Below are 20,544 nucleotides of genomic sequence, written 5' to 3' on the forward strand. Positions count from 1 at the left end.
CTAAAAAAAATTAACTTCGTTAAACGTTAAAACGTTACATTTCGCACGATTTAACGCAAGTTAACGTTAATCGTTAATCCGTTAACACATGATAATAAAACGAAAAAAATAATTGTATGTAAGGTTCAAATAATTTCGAAAGCTTGTATCGCGCATGGAATTTATTCCTCTTTTATGTTTGCGCTACAAGCTTTCGAAGTTATTTGAACCTTGCATAAGTACAATTATTTTTTTCGTTTTAGTACAACTGCATTTCAGAATAAAAGCTTGTTTTTAAAAAAGTTTTTTAATTATTATTATTTTTATTTTACACTTTTTAGTAGCATCTCAATCTCAGAGCCTTGGTTCAATTACAATACAATTTAGCACCAAAGTGCTCGAAAAGACAAATCCAGCAAAACCAAACTCGATAAGTTTCCACCGTTTCGTTTTGGAATTCCTATGGTCACCTCCTGACTCCATCATCAGGACCCTGGACATCATCTAGTACTAAAGTGCTCGAAAAGACAAATCCAACGAATCCAAATTCGATGCATGCCGCCGTTTCATTTAGGAGTTCCTATGGCTACCTCATGACTCCATCATCAGACCAGCTCAATGGTACCATAACTTTGCATCGTCATCGTACTTACATAAGTATACCAAATTTCAGCTCAATCGGTTGAGGAAAACTGGTCTTAAATTCAGTTGCAAGAGTTGTCCCACGCATACTAACAAGTGTGTAGTGGTCTGGTTACAAAAACTGTTGTTTTGTGTTCTGTACCTCTAGTACGAAAAACTTTCGAGTTCGTTTCGTTTGCGTATTCAAAGTTTCATCGAAAAATTTTGTATGAAAAATTAAACAGCGCCCCCTAGGGCGGCTATAATATAGGGGGCGCTGTTTAATTTTTCATACAAAATTTTTCGATGACACTTTGAATACGCAAACGAAACGCTCGAAAGTTTTTCGTACTAGAGGTACTGGAAGTACTGCTGGAAGCCCGAATGTACTTGTCAGAACGCGTTTTTCTAGCGTTTTTCAGCGTGCCTGCTGTATCTTTTTGGTAAATAGTAGGTACTGGATTAACGATTAACGGACTTAGAATAATTTAACGGAAGTCCGTTATCATTTTTTAAATTTAACTTAAAAGTTAATCCGTTAATAGAAATGTTAACTTCGTTAATTAACGATTAACGGATTAACGAGTTAATGCCCAGCTATTCAAATAAATTTGGATAACTGAATCTTAATAAGGAAAGTACCTCTAGGTTTTATTGTTTACTTAATATAATGAAGTAAACTAATCAATGTTTTACGACACAAATAAGTAACAGTCTACAGTCACATCAGAATCACATTTCTGTAGCAAAACCGCCACTATTGCTAGTAACATAAGGCAGTAGCGGCGTAAGGGGGGGGCGGTGGGGGCGGTCCGCCCCGGGTGCCAAGCATCAGGGGGTGACACAAGTCGCGCAGATTAGTACTCACTGGCGCATCTGCATGGCAAATCTGCGGTCTATGTCATGATACGGGGGGGTGGGGGGTGTGAATGTCTTTCAATCTTCGAATCGGTAGGTAACCCCAAAATCCTGGGGGGTACCAGGGGGTGCCATAGGACTTGTGACGGGGGGGGGTGGGGGTGATCGCCCCGGGTACCAATCCATGCTACGCCGCCACTGACATAAGGTTCTACCGTGTTTACTTTTATGTCTGTCTGTATATCCCATTCGCATTCTAATTTAATTAATTAATATTAGTTTGTATATTATTATTTCCCAGTAAGTCGTTAACGTAATGACGCGTACGCAGGAATGCAAATGATTCCGTGTAAACATATCGTTAGTAACAATAAAATAGTGAATAACGGTAACTATTAATATTTACATAACAATGTTATTATTATATCAACTCCTATGATTTCATTGATAGACAGATTTAGCTATAATGGTCAATAAAATGAAAATAAAATGAAGTATTTGTTATTTCAATTTTAAATTAATGTTTTGTTTTTTCATTATTTTCATAAAATTGTAACAAAAGCATAGAAATCAATAACTTTTTAGCGGAATTTAACTTGTTTTTCATTCTGTACTTACCAATCCTATCCCAAGGTACCAATCTCATGCAGTTCAGTTGATTTATGGGAGTCTTTCATATAAGGACTATGTAATTATTTAATTTCTGGCAGTCTTTAATCATGCCAGTACAAACGATCACTACCCCGATAATGAGCTGAGAAGTATGCTCAGAACAGGTTACCGAAGATCGCAGATCAAGCGACTCCCGTCAACCGTGCTTTATCGCGATTGACTCCCTTGATATGCTGCACTCAGACTATAACATTTTTGTTGCAATATAGTCTCTATTACAATCACATGAGTCGCTGCAGTGTTCGGCTTGATGTGCTGTCGTTACATTCAAATAGTTTGCTGACCACTTCAACTTTTAGCCGAGAAAAACAGTGCTTTGGGTGACGATGAACTGCATTAACAGTATTAAACTGCGAATGTTAAGCAACTTCTGATATCTCAATATTAAGCTCATTGAAGGAAGAGAAGAGAACATGTGCACGATAGGTTTATCGTGCACATGTTTTCTTCTCTGAAAGTCGTGTACTTATTTATTTAAAACTTACATGCACATAAAACACGGTACAAATTTAAGGCGGACTTATGCGCGTTTTCACCATCAAACCCTAATTTTTAAGTGACCCCTTTGAAAACAAAATTCCTGTTATGTGTTACCTACCATAGAGGTCATTATTCTCCTCCAGTAGGTAAACCTTAATGATAGTCCTTCATAGATCTCATAATCTGTCTCCATTTCTTCTGATACTCGGCTTTCCTTAGGGCGAGGGCGGTTGTAACAGAAGGGATTGAACCTATATCGAAACCTACAATAATAGCAATATGATAAAAATATTTTAAGTTTAAAATTCTAACGTAATAAAGTTACTAACACGCTGCCATAAAATCACATTACAAGCTTTATTATTTGTGTTGAAAATAAAACGTAATATACCTTTTATGATATTTATTATGATTGACATAAAAACCTGTATTGCAAATAACAATTTATTACAGTTCGCACTAGTTATATCCTTTTCAATAATTCGTCTTTAACTAGTCTAACCTAACCTCGTGCTGATTTTCGCTGCTCTAACGTCTAAATGCTGTCTTTAAAACAAATAAAAGATTTTATATACATTTTTTGTAGCTGCTATTATAAATCGTGTAAAGTTTTACGACGCAAAATAAATATTAATGTTTTACTCATAACAATAACATTCTTGAATTTTTCTTATCAACGTTAATTAGGAAAGTGTTGAAAATTGACAATGACTGCATAAAACTAAATCTGTTTTGGAATTTTGGGAAACTATATAAAATTTTAAGCTCTCCACACATTGACGACATTAATTTCTGTAGGGGGTTCTTTTTCCAAACAATAAGTAAATATTTGATATTTTTTGAAAAAAAAAATGTTTTTGTTAATCATTTTGACAGACTCTATAATATTGTTCTCTTTTTTTTTAATCGCCAGTATATTAATAAGATTTGATTTTGTCCCCAGGTTCGCAAGAGACGTCCAAACGCTACCAAACCACTTCTACTTCTCCGACTACGAGCGGCACAACGCGGAGATCGCTGCCTTTCATCTTGACAGGTATGCAGGATCGAACTGACATTTAGAACAGGCGCACACCGTTGATTTTTCGTCGGCCGATAGTTTAGTCGGGCAGTTGATCAGTATAGGCATGTATGGGAGTGCGCACACTACGCCGATTCGACTTGGCCGATTCTTCATACAAATTAAAAGCGGGCACAACTATCGGCCAACTAAAAATCAACGGTGTGCGCCTACTCTTAAACTGGCTAGTGTACTCGATTTAGTTATTGCTTTCTAGGTCTCTGTAAAACACATTCAACCACACCAACGCATGCAGATCGCCAACGCCGCGGCGCGATCACGGCGCGATCATAGGCCAATGACAGGTCGTGCGGACTGTCATGGGTCAGGCGACCTGTCATTGGCCTACGATCACGCCGGCGATGGCGATCTGTACCTCTAGTACGCTATATTATAGCCGCCCTAGGGGGCGCTGTTTAATTTTTCATACAAAATTTTTCGATGACACTTTGAATACGCAAACGAAACGAACTCGAAAGTTTTTCGTACTAGAGGTACTGCACGCGTTGGTGAAGTTGAAGTAAAATTAAGGGTCACCCTTAGTTTTAAAAAAGCTCAAGACTATTGAAATCTCAATAATTCTTGAGTGAAGATACTCCTACATGCTGTTTGTGAAACTTGTAGAGCAGACTTATTTCAGCCTTAGGCTGATTCGAGTTGCACCATCTTACTTGAGCTTCAACAAACGTCAAAAATCAAACTCTTGGACGAATGTTAAACTCCATACAAAAAACATCGGTTAGCATTATAGTTACGGTTAAAGTTAGGTGGTGCAACTGAGTCTAAATTAGTAGGTCGAACTGAAAATAATATTGACTAGAGTCGAATTACAAAAAATAATAATTAAAGAATCAATTAAGAAGAAAAACTAACATAGGGCGGATACTTAAATTTAGTTAATAGTTCTAACTATATTTGTTTAGGTACTTAAATAATCCTTTTGATTTAATAAAAATAACCTTTAAATACTGTAATCAATTCAGAATCAGACACACTACTGATATTATGACTCACATGGAATGTGTGACATTGAGACTTACGTGATTTTATTATAGACCAATATTTACACAATATATCTATAAGAATTACGTACACTTAGGTTTAAACCAATATTGAATATACAACATGTGACACTATATCAGACATGGAACCGTGACAGCAAGTCGTTTAGATGGCATATTTATATTTATGTTTTCAAGTCACATAATGCTTTATTCTATAGGTATTGTTAAGCAATTATTAACTTTTTTTTTGTAAACACATCCTCGGTTAAATGCATTACCTATAGACCATATAATTTCAAGATTGGATTTCAATACAAAAACTCAACTCAGATCCATATAAAATGATGATTTTTACTTGAATGAATTACATTGGATTTGAATTTACGAATCGTTTGATCAGTGACAGCTCTGACCATTGAGCTACGGAGACATTGATTCAATTATCTCGTTGATATTATTTAATTACAAATTATAAATGCAACAAATAGATACGAGTATATACACGTGTGTTAGTTTTCAAGGAGATCCCCTGTTGACCACGAAATCTGAAAGTTGGCAAATAAGGTAGCCTTACCTACTTTATAGAGTGTGGCCATCATAGTTTCAATAGGTACCTACAAAACAAGTTAATGGCCTCGAGGGCAACAATCTAAATCTAACTACAAATCCAGGATACTCGGGTTCCGTCGGGCGATGCCGGTCGTGGGCCGCGTACTGAACATGACGACAGAGATCTATGACGTCACGGAGGGCGACATCCTGAAGACGTTCTTCGTGTCGCCAGCGAACAACTTCTGCTTCCACGGGAAGTGCTCATATTACTGCGACACTGGTCACGCTATATGTGGCAACCCTGACATGCTGGAAGGAAGCTTCGCCGCCTTCTTGCCATCCTCGGATCTGGCCGAACGTAAAGTGAGTTTTTAACTTGATTAATGGCATTATTCTTTTTTAAACAGCTACATTTTCCTCTAAATTACTAAGTTAGCCACATCACTATCAATGCGCGTCCAAAATATCTAGCCACTATAAAACTTCTAGTTACTGCTAAACTTAGGAGGTGTCTCTACAAATTGTACCGATATCGCTTCGTTTCGTCCTTTATTGATTGATGCACTAAATTCTAGCTGCATGTGACTTAATAGAATTTATTGATCAAAGTCACATTGTTTAGAATTTATCCTGACAGAGAAAAGGGTCTAAATTGTCTGCAAGAAAAAATATTTACTTCTTATCGATTTGTTGCATATTGCATTTTGTAATAAAATTAAGTTTTTATGCAGGTATGGCGGCATCCATGGAGAAGGTCGTATCACAAGAGAAGAAAAGCTCAATGGGAGCTTCAATCTGACTATTGCGATACGGTAAGTAATCTATGAATTCTTCCCTCTTCATCTTACACAGATTTATCCCTATCTCACAAGCAATGTCCTCTTCCTACACGTGATAATATTAATAAAGCCGAACCCAATTAAATCCTACATCAAATAATCCAGGACAAAGCTTGTTGAGACTGCTAAATTACCTTTAAGTACGATCTCATCTCGTACGTTTAACTGATGATTCACTAGCAACGAACAGTAGGCGTCAGAGAATGTTAATCCGCTGTGTTGGTGACAGCCTAACGTAACAATGAATCTACAATAGTGCTTATCTTGTTTTAGAATTTACAAAATTATTGTTTTGAAAAATGATGTCAGTTAGTGAGAAAGCTTGGTACCAATCATTGATGATATATTGGTAATAATCAATAGTTCGTTAACCATACAACCATTAAATAGGCATGTAGGATATTTAGATATTTGGCCAATTAATTATTATTTTTATTAGTTATGCATTGCCAATGTTTGCACAAATGTTTGTGCAGGTGCGCACCACGCCGCCGTACGACTCGGGCCGGCGGCTGCTGGACCTGATGGACATGTCCATCTTCGACTTCCTCACCGGCAACATGGATCGTCACCACTACGAGACCTTCAAGTTTGTATATTATACTCTTCACAAAATCTCTTAAAAGCACGGAAATTTTACGAATTCCCTAAGAGTGGTTTGCCTCCTCTCTTTCACAACAAACGCCGTCTTTCTCCCAAGAAACTATTAATAGCTACAAAATTCACTCAGTGCCATGTTTGTAGATTTATTTTAAGGCTTCTTATTTGCGAACAAAGGCGTGGGCAGAGATTCCTTAAAATATCAATGTTTGTTGTGTGACCGTCAGTCCCAGGCAATTTATTTTCTGGAAAACCTGACTCGGTCAGGATCAGTGCTAAGAAAAGCAGGGCAAGCATTGTCTCAACATGGAACTCCTTTCCAGAATGTTCGGCAATGAATCATTCACGCTGCACTTGGACCAGGGGCGAGCGTTCGGCAAGGCGTTCCACGACGAACTCAGCATCCTCGCGCCACTGCTGCAGTGCTGCGTCGTCAGGCACACCACGCTTCAGACGCTATTGAAGTAAGTCATCATCATCATGGTCATCATCAGGTCGTTTAGAGTACGCGCACACCGTTGATTTTTAGTTGGCCGATAGTTGTGCCCGATTTTAAATTGATTGTATGAAGAATCGGCCAAATCGAATAGGCGTAGTGTGCGCACTCCCATACATGCCCATACTGATCAACTGCTCGACTAAACTATCGGCCGACGAAAAATCAACGGTGTGCGCCTACTCTTAGTCTCTACTACAGGAACACAACCCTCTAATTTATCAGAGTCAAATGGAGGATTTAGCCGACACTGTTCATGCCAGCCGGGTAGGGGTGGTCTTTTTTACCAAGTACCTACATTACATTATCATCAGGTCATTTAGTTTCAGCAGCACGACCCTATTTATTTACGAGAGGCAAATGGAAGATTTAGTCCACACTCCCCACGCTAGCCAGTCGACTACCTTCCTACTTATGATGAATGTTGGGAATATTCCTGTTATCCATTACGCAGTTAAGATATAATTGATGTCATTAATCTTTGAAGGTACCACAACGGCATCCCGCTGTCGAAGCACCTCCGCGAGTCAATGAGGGTCGACCCCGTCTCTCCCATACTCTGGGAGCCGCACCTCGTGGCCTTAGACCGACGGATCGGCATCATCCTGGACGCCATCAGAAAGTGCGTCGACAAAGCCGACAACCCCTTGCAGGCAGAGGTCAACGACTTCGTATGACCACCGACCAATGACGAATGGACTTAAACGAGTAGCTTCACTGTCTAAATCGTGTTGTGATAGTCCACACCGTGGACTCTATATCGATAAGTACACGAAACGTTTGGTGTGAAATGGGACCGGGAATTGCAATCGGTGATCAGCTAGTCGGATCGTCAGACTCTCTCATCTAAGTTAGCGTAAGTGCAATCAATGCAAGATCTTTGGTTCTGTCTCCAAGCCTTCTAGACATAAGATTATAGTGCCAAAGATTGTCCAAATGAATTTGTGAGATACTGAGCATAATTTAGAATCATTCCACTATGAGTTAGCCATTATAAGCCAAATATGTAAGAAAATTATTATTATCGTTACTATTCTGTAACTATGAAATAAAATAGTCTAGAAAAGTGTCTATTGGTATCAGTATTGACAAAATGAATTATCAATATGTATGCAGATATTTTTGTGTTGTATATTTTGATGGATAGCTTTTAAATCTGATTTTATAAGACTTGCGTTGTAAGGGCAAAGTGCAACATTGTAGGTACATAATATTACTGAAGTTTATAATAGTTTTAGGCAGCTGTCAAATGTTAATCGAATTATGATTTAGGTTTTAGTTTACGCTATCTTATTTTAAATACAATCAAAACGCATATGACTTTTATATTTCATGTAGTTTACAGATGAGTTTTGATTCGTATTTGACAGATTTTAGGCGATTCATTAATGTTGTTAATGTTGTGAATTCTGTTACCGTGGCTCGAAAGCTCAATAATACATATCATAGCTATGCCGTTGTAAGCTATTTGTGATATATTACTAACTTTTCTTTTAAGTCTGATGACTTCGAGGCTACCAAGTGTTTTCAATGCAATCTTCTAACACTATCCTTTCCGGTAATTATTGTTAATGCAAAGATTTCGTTATTTACATAATGTTTGATCTCGAAGCAAAAATAAATCAAGAAACTGAATCTTTTATGCAATATTGTAACAGATTAGAATGTTTCATTAAACGCAAAATGATGCGCAAAACTTTATAATAAAAACTTACACTGACAAACTTACTAACTTTAAGTGATAAAATAATTTCTTAATAGTTTTATTAGTATAAGAATAATAAATGTTTTCCTATATATTTTACATTTTGCTATAAAAGCATGAAATTGTTTGAGAACTTATAGGTTTTCTTATTAATGATCGGTCTCTTTTCTTAGTTTATTACATTTTAAGACGCTGGAAGTCTTTAAATATATTTATTATTTAGTTAGCTATTCAAGGTTTGACCTTAGACTTTAGTTGTAAGGAATGAGAATGAATGAAATTTAAACAAAAAAACTTTATAAATCTGAATTTAGTACACTTTTAATCTCTATATTTGGTGATATGAGTTTGTAAAAATGATACTTGTATCTGTACCTATATTATTTTTTCTTTAAATTATACAAATACCAGATCAAGTCAAATTCAAAATCAAATCCAACATTCAACGTATTTATCAAAACAAAAACTATTCATCATCTAATCTACAATATTATGTAATTTTAACCTTACCTAAACTATTTTTAATAGCGTGAAACATTATTTCAGCTTCTCATTTTATGAAAAAACGTATTGTGTACGACGCAACGCATTTAAAAATGTAAATAAAGTCTAGAAATGCGACTGTAAAAAGTTCGCGGATTTTACAAACCTAGCCCGTGCCATGGGTTCGCTCTTACCTACATTATGATATTTTTATAAATATCGATAAATCAAAAACACTACGACAAACAACACTACGATTAAGACGCTATTATTTTATTGTTTGCTTTAGCATAATTTGATAGTTGCCCATATAAGAAGTGTGATTGTAACTTTCTCAGATTCATTAAAAGAACCTTTCAGTAATAACATTTAAAAAATTGGAATAAGTATGTCATACCACCGGTATTTTAAAAGTATTTTATTATACAAATGAAGAGGTTGATAAGGGATATCAACTAACGAAAGGAAGAGTATAGGAATCAATTTTTAAAGTACTACTTATGCATAAGTCGATGTAATATCGATTGTTGTTTTTATAAGTGGCTTATAAATTAACTGAAAGGCTCTTTTACTGACCAATTAATGACTGCATCATCTAGAGTCGACTTGCCAAAGACGTACCTACGAATAACTGCAATGGTGTAAAAAATGTTAAGTGTGTGTATCTTGAATGCGAGATTCTGTTGACTGTTTAAAATAAAAGTTGAATCAAAGAATTTATTTGTGTTTTAATGTCTATCTATCGATCCTTGATTGGTTGGGTTTGTATTGGCGGTCAAACTGTAGGTCTGGCTACACAGGAGTTGCAGCGGTGGGAATGAGAGGTAAAAAAGTAAAATAAATAGTCAAGTCTATCCATTGATTTTATTACTAAATATGCGAAGTTAAATTAATAATGCAATATTAAATCTTAGAAATAATTAGTTAGTCATAATTCAGATACCATACAAGGTAGAGCAAGTACCAGAGTCCAGTGTCAGTAAAAATACATATTAAAGCTGAATCTATTAAAAGTACAAATATTATTACCAATCTAAAACTTCAAATGAAAATCTTTTTCGATTGATGTAAGAATTCATTAAGCATAATACGTGTTTAATTAAATTTATAATAATTGAAAATTGATTTAGTCCAGTAATACTTCTAAAAGCTCCTACACTTAATTTTTCTATTCCTACCCGCCTGTAACATTGTCATTTCCAAAACGCTATTGTGTCACAGAATCCCGAAGCCCTAATGTGAAAGTGAATTCACACGAATTCAGCGACAGTAAAATAACAAAACGAATTATAGAGACGTAAAAGCACGAATTTTGTGGGTCACTGTTCACGTCGACGTCATATAAAGGTCGCATAAAACCAAGAAACACAAAGATATGTCCGGCCCCCATAAAAACTGAATATGAATAGTACGGCGTAGTGACGCCGCGATGAACATCGTAAGATATCGATAAATCGTAATTTTGGTATAGAGATTTTGCATTTATTATATTGAATGTCCTGAAAAGTAGGTAGTGGAACTGCTCTAACTATTCAGTTATTCCACGGAGATATTGATACAATCTGTTTTTTTAAGAATGTCTAAGTAGGTTGGATTTGACCGATTGAAATAGTTGTGCACCTATTAGAGGTTGTCGACTGTTTCATTTCAGGTTCTAAATCAGACCTATACGCTTAATCTAAAGGATCTAGTCCAATATTAATGAGTACTTAAGTATTAAGTGCCTGCACTTATCGATTGGTATCAGTAACATTAGCCGTTATAATTGGAATGATTACTATCATCAGGACATGGCCGACTCTATCGGAAGCTGTATAATTTATCTAACTGCATGGAATTTCTGAATTTAATTGATACAGAAATTCTTGGTTGTACTCGTATCTTATATTCATTTAGCTCAACCTGTATCTTGGCTATAGTTATGTTATGAGGGTAAGTAATATGAATCTTATAGTTTGCATCGTTCTAAACCAAAGGAGTTTTTATTTAACAGTTTTTTTATATCCAAAGTGATACTGCTGTCGATATCATTATTTTCACGGTCAACCATACCGTAGTGCGTTAAGAAAAAATCTGGTGAATTTGCCTTGTAGGGGGCTACTTACTTATTATAAATACTACCTATTTCTTGTAACACATGACATTTTGTTGTTTTCTATTCGCATTTGACCATATCGATACTTGTACATCACTATACTACGGATATTCGCTATAACGTTTTATAGCTTATGGCCTTTTTGTCGTTTATTAAACGCCTAACTAAACATTGGTGACTCTATCCGCTTTCTGGCGTGTTTGATAAAACATTTTGCATATTAATAGAATTTGTTGTTCTACAATAACTTTCAAATATCAGCCAAATCTTATGGTACGCTCAAGTTAGGAAATCACGTTATATTAATAGGTAGAAATTGTCATCTTGCCCTAAACAAAAGTACCTATCTTTGTATTTATGCATAGCTGAAATACTTTAAATAAAGTTGAAGGCATCAGATAATTTATTTTAGTAATCTAAAATATTCTGTAAAGGTTTGTCTGTGATCTGGTAAAGGTCGCGGGAAGAGCCTGGATGCGGGCACAGGACCGTTCATTGGGAAAACCTTGGGGGAGGCCTTTGTCCAGCAGTGGACGTCATTTGGCTGCAACGAACGAATGAACGAAAGAATCTAAAATATACATTAAACCAGAATTTCAATTTCCATGAAGGTAAGTACCTACCTAACTCTATTTTTAAATCTTTTGTGGTAAAGAATACGTAAAAAAAAGTTGGAAAACAAGAATTGTTGACATAAAAATTAAATAAATTGTGCCTATAAAAGACGCGCCTTTTGTATGGTAAAAAGTCAAATTTGTAGTTGACATTGAAAGCAATGGAAGCCATCGTGTTTTTCCCTATTTACATGGAAGATATTGTTATTCTGGTGTCGCGGGAGGCAATCTCCGAAATTGTATATTCGCATGAAGACAGCGATTCTCGCGCCGGCCATGAGCTCATATCGTGAATAACAAGAAGCAGGTAAATCTTTGACAAATTTTAAATAACATGTGCGAAAATGTGTGGTTTTTCTAGCCTTATCGACAAAAATGTTATTAGATTTGGTGATAAGGATAACCAAGTGGTTAACTAACTACATATAAGTAGATGCAACATTGGAAATCAGATCTATGGCTGTGCACTACAACCTCTCTTGCCAGAGGGAAATGGAGGATTTAAGTTTACACTCCCTTTACTGGTCAGACCCACAGAGCACGTACTATTCTTTCCATGGATGTCCGCGACTAATGGACAAAATGTGAATAAGTATACTGATACTTAAATAAATACACATTCAGGTTTAATAAACAGGTGTATGTATTTTGATTTTCTTTCAGGTTCTAATTATAATGCAAAATTAAACAACGTAACAATTAACATAATTATAATTATGCTACTGAGCAGTTTTTCTCGAGTTGGTAATTGAGTAAAATAAAATTTTGATGTTCAATAGGCAGAACAAATGAAAATGGAACTCGGTCTATATTCCGTACATTTTCTTTGTCGGATTTGTTTTAATAAAGCCTTTCTCTTTTAATAAATCTTATTTTCTAATTAAGAAGAACATTATCGTCTCAAGAATTTCCCAGGGCGAAAGTGCTGTATTAGAGGGAATATTTTAATAATTGAAGGCCGACAGGGGGTGACTGGGGGTGGCGGGATGAAGTGACAACACTTGTTCACAGTTACACTTTGTTTTCATATTTGTGGTCACACTTTAAATAAAGAAAAAGCTTATTTTGTTATTATAATAAAACTTTAATTATAAAATTAGGACGGTCACTAAAATGGTGGATTTAAATTGTTAATTGTCGGATTCGTACCGATCTCAAATCGCAAATTAAAGTAAGTACTTAAAAAAAACACGCTATGCACTTTTACTTGATCGAATAAATAAATATTAATGACACATAATTAATTCTAAAAAAAGGAAAATTGGAATTTTCCTCACATTAATATGTTTTAAATATTTTATCTAACATTAATTATTTGTGACATGATTAAATTACTTGTAAACAATAAACAAGTCCAAAATGCCAGGGAATTATTCCGAGATTGTAGAATAAATGGGTCATTGTTGGCCTTAATTAATGTTTGATTATAATTATTGTGTTGTTCATGACAATATTATAAGGTCCTTGCCTTCGTTTATCAGTAATTAATTTTATGGAAATGTCTTATAAATGTTTAGTAAAATTGTTGTGGAGACGCTTAAATAAAGAATCCTGAATGAAAAATGTTATTCTTGGTGGGAATACGCGGTCAAAAGCCTTAGGTAGTTGAGTTTTAGTCAATTATTTTTACTCTAAAATTAGTTTTATTAATTACTACACCAATCGTAATAACGTAAATTGGACGTAGTGGCACGAAATAAATTGGTAGTCAGTCCGGTTCGAATTCTGGCCGGGTTAGTTTAGAAAATTGACTCGAAATTTCAGTTAATAGAAGTACCTAGTTACCTACTCGTATTATTTACTTATTAGTGCGTGTAACAAGACGATACAACTTACTACTTTGCCTGGCCCATTCCCATTTTATTTGGGGTCGGCATCTTGCGTCATGCGTCTCCAGGCGGCTCGGTCCTGGGTTGTCTTACTGTTAACTTGGGCTTCTTTAAGGTCGTTTTGATTACGGACATCCATGTAATTCGGGGTCTTCCTCGTCCGCTGGGCTTAGTTTGGATGTCTAGCACTTTTCTAGTCATATGGACGAATGGACGATACAACTTGAAGAACTAAATAGACTAAGCACTAAATTGTTGCATGTTATACTCGTATCCCAGATACAAACTTTTAATTCCATTAACCAGTTAGAACTATCGAACACACGCCCGAGCGGGTGTCGAACTTACTGCCCGAACATCGAAAGAGTTTCGAACTGTCTGTAACGAGCACTAACTAAACTTGTTTGACAACACATGCATTTACATTGAATTTGGGGCAGATTATGCAGGCTTAATTTACATAATGAAATGAAATACTTAGTTTATTCAGTACATAGGCCCTTTTCAGGGCACTTATACACGTCCCAAATATAGCTTGCTCTACCACCACTTCAAGACAACATATGGGCTGGTGCTAAGAAGAAGTGGCGGAAGAAACTCAGTCACCTATAATTAACTGATCATCAAGTTTTGGCTTTTCCTTTTAAACCAAGAGTTTTGTACTTAAAGATCATTTCACAACTCACCAATTTATGATGTTCTTAAATATAAACATTTAATCAACTGTTACCAAGAGAAATTGAACAATCTTCATCTAATCAATACTTAGTGATACAAAAAATAAAATAAAACAAAAAAGGTACATTTTTTTTATCTTTTTAATTAAAATTTATATCTTCTCTCCTTTGAATAACTTATGAACTAAATTGGGCAACGTCCACATCTCGTACGTGTCTATTTTATTAGTATTTAATGAAAGTAGTTTATTAGTAGTATTTAATGAAATTTTAATGTTACAATTATTTACTCAATAGCGGGATAAACTTTGAAATTTATCTCTGGGACGTACGGGATGGACAATTAAAGCCGGGATCACCCCAGACTGGGATCGCCATAAAAAATCTCTAAAGTCGGGACAAAAATATTTGCAATTTCTAATTAAAACGGAAACAAAACAAAGAATAAAACTTTAAAAAAATAAAAGCGTGACCGCGAAGCAAAGAGGCGAGGATGCTGGCTGCATTTTCGAAATCAATAATCAGTGACGATAACAACTTGGAGATGGTAATTTTAAGATAGATGTGCCCAATGCAAATGGTGTCTTCAATTTCATCGAGGACTGGAAACCGAACAAATCAAAAGGCAATTTGAAATACTTAGTATAGTTTTCATATCTGGTATTTTTATTTCATGTAGATTTAATCTCAAAATTATTAATATCCGGAACTATCTAGAAAGATGGTAGCCCTACATGGGACTCGGGTGCCGGGATTCAAATTATCTGCGCACATTTATCTATTCCTAATTGCCTGCTATTTGCTAATTAAGTGGCGTGGCTTCTTCTACAAATATTCCCAATTAGTGGCCAAAGTAAGACATTTTAATAGTGTTGCCCTTGCGGTCTTGCTAGGTACTTAATTTTCTTTTAAATAGCTTTCATGTTGCCGTTCTATTTGTTGATAGTATAGTAAGCTTCTCAGTCTTTACTTTCATTTCAACATGTTTTTCGTTTGGATTTCACAGATTTTACTTACGTACTTGTTTACTTTGTGATACTTAACTTACATAAAATATGTTTTTATTTTGAGCGCAACGCGAACGCTTTGTTACATGTTAATACTCATATGGACTACAGATGAGATTACAAACTTCTGATACTACAAAAATACATCAGACAATGTAGGTATTCTTAAATGACACTCGCACTCTGTTTATATGTATCTTAAGTGATAAATTATTGATTTTGTTTATTAAAAGATTAATTAAATACCTACCAGCTTTTTGTTGCCCTAAAATTTACAATAGCTTTTATACGTCCATCAAGCCCATCTCACCATCTGGCTTTGAACTGTATATTGTTGACGTAAACAAACGTGATATATCGTCGTGATTTGCGATCGCTCATTGGGGATGAGCACAATGCGTGGTGAGTGAATTGTGCACAGAAACAAAGGTGGTCAACTATAGAGTCAGCTGGTGTCGTGGTGTGACTGGCCCTTTTTTGCCCTTAGCGCATCGTTGATCTACAAGTATACCTACTGAAAAGTTACTCCCTGCATTTATTTACTTTACCAAGTAAAGTTAGCTACTTTACAACACCATAGCTTTTAACACCATAGATTTTTTTTTGTTTACTTATTTAGCCACCGTTTTGTTTTGTTTCATCGATAAAGGCGATAAGCATGATGTCCTGGGCCGAGTGAATTGTTCCCGTGACGATAAATCCCAGGACAATAGGCACTTGCGACCAGCCGTTAGGTATTACCTACATAAATATTGTTGATGCATAGTTTGCATAGGTAAGAGGCTACTGGACTATGCAGATGCTTCTCGATATGTAAATCATAAAAAGATCTTTGTTACTATTACATTACGGGACATGCCTGAAATAAGCCCGAGGCCCGAGCACGTAAAATGGGTTGTATTTTTTAAAAGCTAAACTGTACCTAAACTCAAAAGCCTGAAAAATATAATGCAAAAAGAAAAACAAATTATTTTTTTGTTGAAATGGTGTAACTTTTTGGAATGTTCACAATTTATTACTTGATTTATCTAAATAAAATAATCTTAGTACTAAAATTATAACTAGAACTGAAATGTTCTAATTTCTTTACATTATCAGATCAGATGCTCCGCATTATCCGGTAGCAGGCGATAGCGTATTGTCAAACCCATTATGCAGAATACGTCGCGTTAGCTAACACCGCGATGTTGTTATTGGGTAATTTGTGATCGGCTCATTGGAACAGGCGATGAGCACAATGTCCTGCTGGCCGAGTGAATTGTTCCGGCGGCGATAAATCCCGGCACAATGGCCGGCGCCTGCGACCGGCCGCTCGACATAAATCAGTGGCCCGCGTTGTATGGACAACCGATGCATAGTTTGCAATCTGGCCGGACTTTGCTGCAACTTTACATACGACCTGTGCGTCTAGACAATGCAATAGGTACTTAACTATCACTGTATTGCAGTCCACCATGGTCCAGTGTACTCGCGACGCCTAACCGTCAGAAATAGAAGCTACCCTCGGAGATTTATTTTTATTTATTTTATTTATTTATTATTCATTATTGAGCAATTACATATTTGATCCAAATAGCGTCATATATCCTTTTTAGGATGACATCACCCTACAGCGCAATGTGTCAACGCAACCACGACCACTCTGACAAGAGTGTCTGACTAAGAAGAAGAAGTCAAGCGGTCTACAAGAGTCATATGAGCATCAACCAACATCTGAGACAAAATCGATATTTAAATAATATGGAGAAGTCTTCTACTGGATTCAGCTTTTCGGCAAACGGCCTAGTCGTACCTACTTAACTATAAGTCGTGTCTCTGTTCGATGGACCGACGCCTTCAAAAAGACAACCGGCAGCAGCGTATGAAATCCACGATGCCAAGCTGATATACAACAACCATAGGGATTTTTACATTATTGCGAGTAATCCTGAAAATCGTATTCCTACCTACGTCCGACTCCAAATACGAAAGCATACATTTTCCAATTCCAAAATTGAAATGACATTGTGGTTTTTTCTAGGCCATAAATAATTGAACGGTTCGATTTGTTGATTTATGGTTATTAAAGATGAGGCCTGAGATACGACGCACCGCTACAAAATTCATTTGCATGGAAATGTGCGTCCGCCGATCAATGAAAATTATATTTCATCCATTGTTACAGAACGCACATCAAGCCACTATATTATTTTAGGGTTAAATGCAAAGGGATCAGATATTGGAAGGTTACCTCCTTATCAAAGTTAACCCTGAATAAGGATGTTGAAATATGCAACGCTCTGGAAGATACTAAATACTGCCGATCTGGTCGGTTAGATCAGCAATAAATACGTAATTTCTATTTATATTCATGGTTATTTATATTCATGGCTGCACCAAATTGAACCTGGAAAGCTATGCCTTTTACAATTTATGGTTATTTGTATGGTATGGAAAATAGCCATTTGCGTTGTCCCTAAACATATTCATTTAAACCTATAGTTTCATCAGCTTGCTAATTATTATTATGTTATTCTTTGTTTTGAATCAGTATCAAAGATTTGGACAAAATGGTATACTGATTCCATATCTCAATCGAATCGTACATACAAAGTATTGGACCAATTGAACTCCCGAGAAAGGATAATACATGCCGTCGCATATAAATCGTACACAAAACCGAAATACATTTACATACTATTTCTCGGTCAAGTTATCTCAACAATCTCATGCAACGACACGATTGACATCAAGAATTATGGTATCTGAGCGAGCAAACCATACTTACATTATTTTAGCGTTATCATACCTAGGTACATCCTAAACTCATTTATTGTCGTAAGTTAGGTACCAATAATTACAGGTGTGCTTTCGTCATCCTAATTTAAAAAAATCTAAAATTTATATGTTTTAAAATAAATCACGCAGTTTTGTTACAAAAAAACCTTTTAATTGTCAAATAACGCTTAAGAAACTTAATAAATAAAATAAGCTTTTGATTATACTAGAAACAACCAAGAAACCATTTGTCCCACAAAAAGCTACGTCCCATAAACATCTACCTGAAAAAGATAACTTAAAAATGCATTCTCTAAGTCTATGTAGGTACTTAATACTTCTCAAGATGTATCTAACATATTGGGAGAGATCATTCAATATTCCCACATAATATACCTTAGAGCCAAAACATTCCCCGATCAAACACCGTATCGGCCATCTGACAATGATATTGTACACCGTGGCAGGTATCGGCAAACAGCGAATCCAACTCCATTTGCCAATGAAAGCCAAACACACCCTGTATTTGATCGTCCTAACTTACACGGTGCATAATTTAAGTTCCCAGAATATCTTCGATGATAATTATCTCGTAGCGAAATTAGTTTATTAAAATGTACAGTTGGTTAAAGTCAGTTAAAGAGAAATTGCGTGAAATGGCATGAAGTTTTGCATTTTGTTGCATTTGAAAGTAGGTAATTAATGTGTGCTTATCTGAAATCACAAGTTTTAGATCAACGTGCTATTATAATTAACGAATACCTATATGTGTAATGTAATACATTCGTAGTCTAAGTATAACGTAGTAAATATCACTTACCTCTAGTGAGATCTGAACCTGTAAACTTCTGGTGTTTGTAGTCCAGTGGCACCTGCCACTCATGCACACATGACGACCTCGTCATTGATACATTTCGTTACGAATTAGAGTCAAATATGTGTTCATATTAATATAAGCAGTGTATGAGTGACGAAGGATTCACAATCTTTAGTTTTATAGAAGCTTCAAATTCAAATTGAACTCCTTCATTAAAATAGATTGATTAAAGTGAAACCGCTCTATTATAATTATTGTTCAGCAACTGTTCCCAAACCAGCAGTTTTGCTCCATGCTCATTTACTATTCTCGTTTTTGTCATTTTGGCTTAAACGTGTAGTAGGTATTCTTTCCATTCTAGTGTATCGCTTCCCGTATGTCAGCTCATTTATAATTGAAATCGCTGAAAAGTGAAATGGCAACACGGGATTTTGTAATAGGAAAAAATATGCACGCCTTTAAAAATGTACGAGTATCTTAAGCTTTTTCAAAAAGATACAAACAATGTAACTGCTAAAACATTGGGTCATTTATTTTTGTAAAGAAACGAAACCGGTAATGTACGTAAACAAATCTCAGTATCGGTTGAAAAAAGGTAATCATAGAGTCAATCTGACTGAGGTATACTAACTTAAAATCAATGAGATCAATGTATGATTTTCAAGAAAGCCTTTTTGAGAGCTGATATATGCGTTCCGTTTTAACCCTCAAAACGTACAGTCCAAGTTCTATACCCCCAAAATATTTTGGCAAATCAAATCAACTGAGCAGTTAATCCATTCGTTCTATTTCCTATCTATAGAATAATTAATCAGCTGCAATCTGGGCGGCTCGGCCAACACATCACGCTGATTGCCCGTGTCGCGCCCGTCCTCGTCTACTCAATCCTAATATAAGCTATTTTGGAAGCATTAGCTTGGCTGTGTCGACATCCAAATAAATCTCGAACTGACTAATTTACCTGACCAGTTACGTTTGAATGAAAACAATGCATCATTGGTTGTTGGACTGTTTTGAGGATAAAAATGTGAAGTGGAAACCTTTTTGCGATTTACATTAATTTGCATTTTTCATTCACGTTGTTATGAGTAAACTAACACTATACATATAAACAAGATACTAGTAAGTATCAATACCCTTAGTATGATAAGGGAAATGCACCGCAATGAAAGTAGTTTCCTGCCAATTTGCAAGCTGGATGCTCTAACTATAAATTCATCGAGATTATTTCCCACCACTTCATATGCGTATTTATCATCATTCATTCATTTCGTATCCTAGGAGGACAAGCCTCTCAAAAGTGAGAGACATTGATACATTGATACTTAAATGAAAAATTTCACTGCAAAGTTATTATAGGACTGTCGATTTATTGATTCCTTTTCAAGGAGGTCCTTGA

General features: G+C 35.7%; 1 protein-coding gene across 2 annotated transcripts in view; it reads left to right on the forward strand.

The window, feature by feature from the left end:
- The window catches only part of LOC114352575 (extracellular serine/threonine protein CG31145), a 30,004-nt gene extending 19,939 nt beyond the window's left edge, over positions 1–10,065 (forward strand). Inside the window, exons 5-11 of one of the 2 annotated variants that reach the window (XR_003655872.1) lie at positions 3,554–3,646; positions 5,346–5,589; positions 5,958–6,038; positions 6,542–6,654; positions 6,989–7,129; positions 7,649–9,360; positions 9,413–10,065. Coding sequence is in view for 1 of the 2 variants with exons in the window: in XM_028304211.1 (XP_028160012.1) it covers positions 3,554–3,646; positions 5,346–5,589; positions 5,958–6,038; positions 6,542–6,654; positions 6,989–7,129; positions 7,649–7,838 (862 nt within the window). In the remaining variant the exon portion in view is untranslated. Of the gene's footprint in view, positions 1–3,553; positions 3,647–5,345; positions 5,590–5,957; positions 6,039–6,541; positions 6,655–6,988; positions 7,130–7,648 lie in introns of both variants that reach the window. The other variant, XM_028304211.1, reaches the window with a different exon arrangement.
- The last annotated feature ends 10,479 nt before the right edge of the window (positions 10,066–20,544 follow it).

The sequence above is a fragment of the Ostrinia furnacalis genome, unplaced genomic scaffold (genome assembly GCF_004193835.3).
Source record: "Ostrinia furnacalis isolate ACB-3 unplaced genomic scaffold, ASM419383v2 OfSCF1409, whole genome shotgun sequence".
Taxonomy (NCBI): Eukaryota; Metazoa; Arthropoda; class Insecta; order Lepidoptera; family Crambidae; genus Ostrinia; species Ostrinia furnacalis.